Source organism: Rutidosis leptorrhynchoides, chromosome 1, assembly GCF_046630445.1.
Source record: "Rutidosis leptorrhynchoides isolate AG116_Rl617_1_P2 chromosome 1, CSIRO_AGI_Rlap_v1, whole genome shotgun sequence".
Taxonomy (NCBI): domain Eukaryota; kingdom Viridiplantae; phylum Streptophyta; class Magnoliopsida; order Asterales; family Asteraceae; genus Rutidosis; species Rutidosis leptorrhynchoides.
Window position 1 is genome coordinate 251,188,367 of NC_092333.1, and position 10,277 is coordinate 251,198,643.

Genomic DNA, 10,277 nt, shown 5'->3' on the forward strand with positions numbered 1-10,277 from the left:
ATGTGTATATGGAAAGCATTATGCATAACTAAAAAGATAAATTTAAAAGTTATGTATATTTATTTCTGATATTAAAATGCTGGAGAGAAAATTTAAAATAAATATTTGCTGAATGCGGGGATGAAACAACTGTACAAAGAATTTTGGCAGTGGCCAGCTGATACATATGTTGGTATCTTCCATACTAAAAACATAAGTAAGTGATATTGAGAAAAAGCCAATTTACTAATCTACCCACAGGACACACTAGCACTAGTATAATATAGAATATAAATGATATTTAGAAAGAGCAAAATCAGGATTGTAACAAGAGAAAATGTGGACGTTTTAAGGAGACTAATAGTAAATGTAGTAGTTGCTAAAACTTGAATTCTCTTATGTTAACTTCAATATAAAGAAAACTTGTTCACCAATGAGAACCTTCTTGGTTCAAGATAACAGGAAAACCTTCTAGGTTTAATTTTATTCACGATGAATAAAAAACAATAATAATCAAATCTCAAAACTAACTAATTAAAGTAGAATACCAAAGGGTCTTTATAGCCCCATGACAAGTTATACGGATAAACCAAGGTAACAAACTAAAAGTAACAAACTAATAAGTAACAAACTAATACCGAGTATTTGGATAAGGAGTAAAATTTAATGACCAATCATGGCTCTTGTTAAACCCCCTTGCCGTATGTAGCTTATCACTTACCAACTAATATGTCACTTTTAGATAATATCAAAACAAACCAAAACAATCCTTATTATCTACCAACTTGCATAAATGGTAATCAAGGTGAAAACTCTATTCATTGACATTTTAGTTAGCACACAGACTACTTGCAACTTAACATCTTATCGTTCACAAAAAATGTGATATTCATCATCCAAAAAGTTACAAACATCTAATATGTAGAGCGCATTTACTATTTCATAAAATCCACAAAATTAAATCCACATACCTGACCTGCTTGCTCCAAGAGTCCGTTGTGTGTTCATAGCTTTACATTTTGGAAAGATAACAAAATATTGATCCTCCCACTCCACTATTTATCAAGCAAAACCAGTGTTTCAATGTATGATTTCGCTAAGCATGATAACCCAAATCCAGCAAGCCCAATATCACTGATTTCTTCTGACTCGGGTTCATAAACAAAAACTGCATTTTGTGCATCATCGGTATCAAGAAACATTTCAATAATAGGTTCACCGGTTTTCCTAAAATCATGTACTGCTTGTATTTGCAATGACACACATGGTGACTTAATAACAAATAGCCTAGTAAACAAGTTTGGAACCCCCTGCTCCATCCTCCATACACAATATTCTGCTTCCGCAACATACTTGGTTTCAACCACAACAAGAGATGTATATAATGTAGATAAAGACAAGTCACCATTGCGTAAGTATGCCAGATTGTTCGGGAGGTCTATTTCTGTAAATTCTTCAGTTGTCATATCAAATGACAATATCAAATTCTTCTTCCGTATCTTATGACCCCCTGCATGAGTCCTATCAGCGGCAACCCAATAAATAAACTTATCTATACATACGTGGTTCCATCTCAATTCAATTGATTTACGGGGCACACTCATAGACAAACTCCTCCAACACCCCGACCTTAAACTAAAAAACTCAACTTGCGAAGGGATGCATTTTGTCATAAATTTTTCAGTAGATTTCAAACTTGAAATATAAGTGAGTTTGATTTGACAAGCTTAGGGTCACCATTACGAGGACAAACCCCAAAACCAACAACAGTTTCAAATTCACCCTTGTTTATTACATTAGACACAACAATATTAATCGATTTCCTAATCGTAGGATTCCATAGAACAAAGGTCATGGTATCACATAAATGAGCCTCATCATCAAAAGCATCGTAAATATCACACAAGCAGAGAACACCCTGAGAACTACCAATTATATCTGGCAAACTACCAAGTAGTGTAACATCCGATGGAACAATCAGAGGAGATTTTTGACGAGGAAAGCTATCATCATCCACAATCGAGACATATTTTCCATTTTCTATATTTGATCTATATTCTTCTGAATCAACGTACCTTGCTAGTAAACGATGCTGCAGCTGAGTGTTGCATAGGTGGTAATTAGCGATAAAGTCGGAGCTATCGATTATCGACTTCCATGATTTTGAAACTGATCTGCATCGAACCAATGGTTTGACGTGAAGCCTTTTGATGATTTCTATTTGAATTTCAAAAGGAACGTTATCAGACATTTAATTAAATTAGGGTTTTATTTTTTTGATTTTGGGGAAATTAAGAGGTTGAATTTAGGGATTTTACACAGTGAAATCAGAAACTACGACTCTGCGAGTACTACAGAAGGAATTGGGCCTACTAGTTTATACATGTGATATATCCGTGATATATATGTAGGGAGTTGTAATCACTTGCATCCATAAATTTGCTTTGCATCCATAAATTTGCTTGAAAATAAAGGGACCAATGAGAACGCGACATGTGGCGCGAAAATTGCTTGAAAACAAAGGGACCAATGAGAACGCGACATGTGGCGCGAAAATCACATGTGATTGAAAAAAAAAATTCGAAAATTTTTTTTTTCAAATTTTTTTCGAAAATTTTTTTTTTTCGAATTTTAAAAAAAAAAAATCATATGTGATTATGCATGTCAATCACATGTGATTGTAAACTCAATCACATGTGATTATGCATGGCAATTCCAATCACATGTGATTGTACAATTCAATCACATGTGATTGTGCAGGTAAATCACATGTGATTGTAAAAAAAAAAAAAATTAAAAATTTAAAAAATTTTTTTTTTTTAAATTTCGAAAAAAAAATTTAAAAATTTTTTTTTCAAAAAAAAATTTTGAATTTTTTTTTTTTCAATCACATGTGATTTTCGTGACACATGTCGCGCTCTCATTGATCCCTTGAATCTCAACTTAATTTATGGACTCAAATGAATATTCCTCATGTCCACGGATCCATCAGTCCATTATATAAAATTTCGGCTTATATATTATATCAAGATCAAGATAAATGCGTTTTTTTTTTTTTTTTTTTATTTAGGAAATTAGTAAATTACTCCGTACTAGTTTAAGACCCTTAAACATCACGGGATTATGCAAGAATATTCGTATTAGTGAAGTTATACACCTGAATAAACTATACGAATATTTTATTTGCATATTATAATTTATTACAATTTTGAAACACACTTATTTCTTATTGCTTACCGAGATGTCTCATCATTTAGATCGAATCTAGTTTCATAGACGCAAGAAGTTGCACATTTATTGAACAAATTAATCTAAATTTATTCGCTCGCCAAACAAAGTTTTAGCTAAGATATTGTTAGAACATACTCCATCCGTCCCAAATTAATAGTCTACAGACATAAAGCACACAGTTTAAGAAAAAGTGACTGTCACATGTACTTTTTATCTACTTTTTCCCTACTTTCCGGTTACTTTTTACCTATACTTTTTTCTTACTTAAATAAAGCAAGGTATAAGTACTTAACCAAACATACGGAGACTCACAATGCACGACTAGACATGTTGAAAAACTGGTTGTTGCTTCGAAAATAGTCGGCTCGCAAACTGATTTCTAAAACTCGAGCTCGAAAGGGACAAAAAAAATTGTTTGTATAAATGGAGATGGAGGTATGTTTTGAACCCAAATGCCTTATGGGTTGCTATTGTAAATGAGCTTCATAGCCATTATTCCCTTGTGAGATCACGCCTGGAATTTTTAGGTGTGTGGCACAATATTGTGGCGAACATTTGTAACCCGAATGAGTCAAATATTGTTTCGATTAATGCATTTAGGAGAAAACTTGGGAATGGTGGTAACATTAGTTTTTGAAATCATCTTTGGATTGAGATTCAATTCTCTCGGTTTGATTCAAGAGACTTCATCATCTTGATTCTAATAAAAATAACTGTTGGGTAACAGACAGGTTTTGCGATGGTTGTTGGATTTGGTCGTGGGTTCAATCTTTAAGTAGGAGAAACAAGGCTATGCTCGTTAAGTTAGAGATGGAGCTAGCTTCAGTGTAGTTAACAAAGTGGAGGAAGATAAATGGTGTTGGTCCCTTTTGGTTTCTAACAAGTTTACTATCCAAGAAACTGGTGCTCATATCATTCTGCTTCCTTCCTTTAATTTAGAGACATTTTGGTGCAAGGTGATTCCTCGAAAGGTCAATGTTTTGCAGTCTTAATAGGTTACCAACCAGAGTGAATCTTGTGGTTCGTGGAGTTCAGATGAGTTCAAAAGAGTCTAGAGACAAATTGTATCTTATTGTTTCTGAAACTCTCTATATGATATGGATGTTTAACTTATACTAACGCGTTGGAAAGAAGAAAATTAGATTTAATCCCCAGCTTTATAAATTCGTAACCCCTCTTATCGCACCTCAATACTCACCCTGCCAATAGCCAACTACCGAAAGAAGTCAAGAACCCCGAGCAAAGGAGAACAGAACCCGAGCCCCCGAGCGCGTGCATTTGACACCCTACAAGGATGATGACGAATACACATACACTAATTCCCTAGTTTCTCTCTTTTTTGGGTAAAGAGTAATCCTTCACATGAATAATCACTATTTAGAAATATTGGGCCCTGAGCAAGTGTCCACTTTGCTCCCCCATTGGGCCGGGTATGATACAGCCTTGAAGCTAAAAGCCAAGTGAAACATAACATACCAAAACTAGAAACGAACAACGACCCACAAAAACAACATCAAGTGAATTTAAGGAATCTTCCATTGGTCTCTCAACACTCGCACCTGAGAAGAGTATTTAAAGTGTAGTGTTAACAGCATGAGGCTCACGGTGGTAAACACTTAAATCAAAATTTGATCATCTGAAAGTTTACCCTTGAAACATCGATTGTTCTTCTCTTGTCAAATAAAATACAACGTAGCAACCGAAACGAGTTTAGCAGCTACAACTCTCGCCACCTTCCTCTGGAGTCTGGAATTTACATAACTAGGTGAACTTTTCAATCAACAAATACATCTTGCATTAGTACAATATAATTGTTCATCTCATTAAAACTGACCACGTTTTATTTGAAATTCAATTAATTTCAAATTGACAAAAAACACAATTCATATACTGTAATAATTATTTTCATGGTAAAATACCCAAAACATAATTTCTTTGATATTTTGAGGTTTATTATCATCTTTTTTAGACTTTTTGAGTGAAAACAAAGTACAACAACAACAACAACAACAACAACAACAACAACAACAACAACAAAAAAACCCAATACCACATATGTGGTGTATGGGGGAGGTGAGATGTAGACAATCCTTCCTCTAACGGATAGAGAGATTGCTTCCGAGTGGACTTCCGACCAAAAATTAGAAATTTTTTATTTTAAGAATAAAATAGAATTAAAAAATTAAATTAAACAAAGAAATTAAATAAAATTGAATAAAAATAAAATAAAATAAAATAAAATAGAGACGCCATAAAAATGGTAAAATCAAATTTTCATGGGTTTTGAATCCTGCCTGAAATTTACTTTAAGCTCAAGGTCGGTCAAGTGGTGTCACTCAAAGTGTGCCACTCAAAATAGCACTCAGACAAAACTCATTCTTTGCAATTTATCCTTCATCAAGAAACACACTATTTTAATGATATGAATAATTAATGATTGCACTCAGGTGGTGTCCAGTGATGTTTTCAACTTCAAAAGATGGTAATATAGTGAGAGGCCTTTCCGGGGTACCAAATGATGGTCATGTATTATTAGTTGGTTATCACATGCTATTGGGATTAGAACTTACACCACTCATTTAAGAATTTTTAAGAGAGAAAAATGTCACAGTTCGTGGCCTAGCGCACCTCGAAGTTTTTGCAATGAACTCTCGAACCCGTTTGACCCGTGACTCATTTCAACCCAAAACCGTTTTAACCCGTTACACAAACCGACCCATTTTCCAGGTATAGTGATAGCACATCAAGTTCTACTATTACAGAGTAACAAAATTGCTGACAAACCAAAATAATATAACAAGTCCCATATAGATTACTTGAAATTCGACAAGATGTTTATGCATAGTGTTAAAAAAAAAAAAAAAAAAAAAAAAAGTTCTCAAAACATCATTCTCTTCCTTGAAAGTTCTAAGGATGAATAAATACCTTGTGTTCCTTAACAGTATGGTCGAATTGGCTCCTACGCAACCTCTTCAACATAACGCGTCTAAATTTTTTGAAGCTCAAAGGATCATTGCGTACGAATTGCAAATAAGACAGTTGGATTCCCCACCCACTGCACCCCCATGGAGTTCACTTCAAATATACATACATATAGTTGAAAAAATAAAAAAATAAATAACACATTTATTAATAGCAAATATAAATTAACAGCATAGTTGACAATTCACGAACCAAAATAAGAACACTTATCTGACATAGTTTTATACTAGAAATGTAACAAGATGTTTGCATATAACATTATTTTTTACAGAAACATGAATCTTTACAACTAATATACACTATAGCTCCATCATTTGGAATTCTGTCATAATCCATCCATCTTTTCTTCAACTCACAATCTCAATGATTAAGTAATAGTAGTGTTTCCACATATGAAGTTGCTAAGTAAGGAAACCCAACTCCATAAATACCAATATCATCGATGTGCTCCAAGTCAGGTTCATAAACAAAAAGAGCATTTCGTTCATCACTATCATACAACACCTCAATTATAGGTTTGCCGGTTTTTCTAAATCCTAGTACCCCATCTATTTTTTTTATTAATGATGCATCGGGTGCCTTAATAATAAATAACTTTTCAAATGAGTTTGGGGCACCATTTACCATCCTCCATACACAATGTTCTTGTTTCTCGACCTCCCTATTGATTTCAAGCATCACAAGAGAATTCCTTAATTTACGTATATACAAATTAGAGCCACTAAGTTGTGCCAAACTATCTGGGAGATGAATGTCTGCAAATTCTTCAGATATCATATCAAATGATAAAATCGAGTTATTCAGATAATAGCCATCACCCCTAGGAATCCTATCAGTAGCAAGCCAATATATAAACCCATCTATGTTTACCTGGTTTCGTGTCAATGTAAGTGATTTACGAGGCATATTATTATATGAACTCCTCCAAGCACCTGAGCTCAACGTAAAAATCTCAACTTGAGAAGGGATGCAAATTGACATATCATATGCTAAAGAATAAATATAAGTAATCTTGACAAGCATAGGGTCCATGGTTCGAGGACAAACCCCAAAGCCAACAACAGTCTGAAAGGGGTGATTTCGTAACACATTAGGCACAACAACACTAACTGATTTGTCAATTGTAGGATTCCAAATGACAACAGTCATCTCTTTGTATCTATTACTCCCTACAGGATTATTGTAAAAGGAAAACAGACCTTGAGAGGTACCTAACAACAATGGAAGCCTGCCTAGTTGTTTAACAGAATTTGGAACAATTAACGGAAACCAATTTTGGGGAAAACTGTCATCATCCACAATCGATAGATAATTTTCATCTTCTAAATTCCATTCATATAATTCTTGTGCATCAATATACCTTACAAACAGATTATGTTGCAGCTGAGAGCAGTTGACGTGATAATTAACAATAAACTCAGAACTATCGATCAGAGATTTCCACGATTTTGAAACCGATCTGAATCGAATCAATGATTCCACGGGGAGATTTTTAATAATTTCCGTTTGAATTTCAAAAGGTATGTGGTCAGACATATTAGTTTTACTCCGTAGATTTGAGATGATAAATTAGGGTTTTGATATTACAAAGTGTGAAAGCTTGAAACGATAGATCTGTATGGTGGTCAGACATTTTGAATTTATCACAAAATTTACGGTTATAACCCTCAACATTCTAATGTAAATATAAACACCCCTTACCTTAAGCCTAATGACACACAAGTTTAAATGTTAACACTATGACGCAAATAGGAATGACACTGGTCATTCGATCCGGTGGATATTCACCTGATTTTTTATAGATATGGATAATTTTAATGAATATGAATATAGATATGAATGAAGTTAAATGGATATGGATATCGATAATAGTGAAAAGTTACATCCATTAATATATTTAACATCTAAAAAACATATTGTATATAAATACATAAGTAGTAATATATGCATACACATATACTATTACAAATTCATTTATCATTACATAAACATTTTGTTTACAACTATATAATGAATTAAATATAAACACATATACTATTACAAATTCATTTATCATTACACATACATTATGTCACGTTTTATATATTTTTTGCTATATTACGTTTTTGTTTTTATCACATTTTAAGAAATATTATAACATTATTTTAGTGTTCAATGAATATCCATTAACCTGCTTAATTAATTAGATATGAATATGGATAGATGAATTGGAATTAATTAGATATAGATATGAATATGACATTACCCGATCCATATCTGTATTGTAAGAAACGAATACTTAGGCCATTAATTAAACACCATTTTATTAATTTCATTCTAGAAAGAAAACAATTGAAGCGTAAAAAATGTCGTGATAAACGTACTTGGTATGAAAGGATTATAATCGATGATTTGATGAAGAACTCGGATGTAGACGAGGAGGATCTCAACGATTGTTCATGCTCGGGCTCGGACTCAGACTCAGACTCAGATTCGGACTCGAACTCGGACTCATTGTCACTACAAGAAAAATGGGTTTTAGTGACGAGGGCTTTTTGGTCACTAATCATACAAAAATGGTCACTAAGTTAATTTAGTGACCAAAATTATTTGGTCACTCTTCGTCACTATAGGTCCGTCACAAAATTTAATTAGAGACCAAAATCTCAAATTGGTCACTATAGTGACTAATATATCATGGTCACTTTTTATGGTCACTATTATTAGTGACTAAAATATGGTCACTCACCTCGGCCGTTTGCGACCAAAAAGTGGTCACTCATATTGACGGTTTGTGACCAAAAAATGGTCACTCACATTGAACATTTATGACCAAAAAATTGGTCACACACATTGAACGTTTGTGACTAAAAAAGTGGTCACTAATTTTGATCTTTATGACTAAAAAGTGGTCACTCACATTGAACGTTTGTGACCAAAAAATGGTCACTCATTTTTGACCATTTGTGACTAAAACATGGTCCCTGATTTTAATCAATTGACTAAATAATGGTCACTCATATCACTATTTGTGATCAAATATGCTCATAAATAATGGTCACTCAGCACTATTTGATTCATCATTTTCTACAGCCTGGTAACAAATATATATAACAAATCATTTAAACATAAAAACCCAAACTAATAAGTATTCATATAACCAAGTTTAAACTATCAACTAATACAACTAGTTATAGAACCAAGCATGTACTTGCTAATCCCTCATCGAATAGTTTTTCAACTTCAATTACAAAATCACAAAACCATCGGCAATAATAAAGAAGAAAGATATAAGACTACGCTGCACTAGATCTCTTCTTGGCCAAGCTTTTACTACGCTTCTCCCACTGATGTTTAGTACCCTGCAGACAATATTAAAAAGCTGATAAAAATAGGGGTTTGATTCATCATAAAACTACACAGCATACATCGAAAATAATACAATCAAGAAGTAGACTATGCAATCATATTGACTATGACTAATATTTACTATTAATCACCAACAGCACCTTGAATTGAGCTTCAATGATTATGCAACCTGATGTTATATGATAAGCACCTGGAATTATATGATGGGGTTTTGGTACCTAATGGTCAATGCCCTTATAAAGCATACCTGATGTTTCTTTAAACAAAATTTTCACTACACCCACTATAAGGTGAATTTCAAGAACTAGTGTAAGCCAAACTTCCTAAGCTCTAAATAATTACGCCATACAAGCCATTTCTACACATAATTCAAAGTAAAAATGCAAATTTTTAAGATTTATTTGAACTTACAGTATCTTTAGGTTGCAATTTAGTTAACCGGACTAACTCCTCTCTCATAAATTTCATTTCCTCCTTCATGTACTTTTGCTCCTCGAGAAATTGAGATTGCTCTTGTTGAAACCCCCAAACTAATCCCTCTAAAGCTGTTAACCGTTCCTCCAAAACTGTTGATCTTTTCTTTTCAGACTCTACCTCCATTCTTAAATTCTCTATAGCCAAAACCTATTTTCAATTAAGTCTAACTGAATATCAAATTAAAGCCTATTCTGAATCAGTACAATCATCTTGAGACGACTCCTCTTTGAATTAAGTCTAACTGAATATTAATTTAAAGC

General features: G+C 33.3%; 2 protein-coding genes across 2 annotated transcripts; both read right to left on the reverse strand.

Annotated features, from left to right (window-relative positions):
- Positions 1–1,034: 1,034 nt before the first annotated feature.
- On the reverse strand, positions 1,035–2,230 carry LOC139896904 (uncharacterized). Its single transcript, XM_071879542.1, has 2 exons — positions 1,717–2,230; positions 1,035–1,489 (listed from the first exon to the last, which is right to left on the reverse strand). Exons 1-2 carry the CDS (start codon positions 2,228–2,230, stop codon positions 1,035–1,037), a joined length of 969 nt encoding a protein of 322 aa, XP_071735643.1.
- Positions 2,231–6,552: 4,322 nt separating this feature from the next.
- On the reverse strand, positions 6,553–7,796 carry LOC139896911 (F-box only protein 8-like). The gene has a single exon (XM_071879550.1). It carries the CDS (start codon positions 7,726–7,728, stop codon positions 6,553–6,555), a length of 1,176 nt encoding a protein of 391 aa, XP_071735651.1. The 5' UTR covers positions 7,729–7,796.
- Between the last annotated feature and the right edge of the window lie 2,481 nt (positions 7,797–10,277).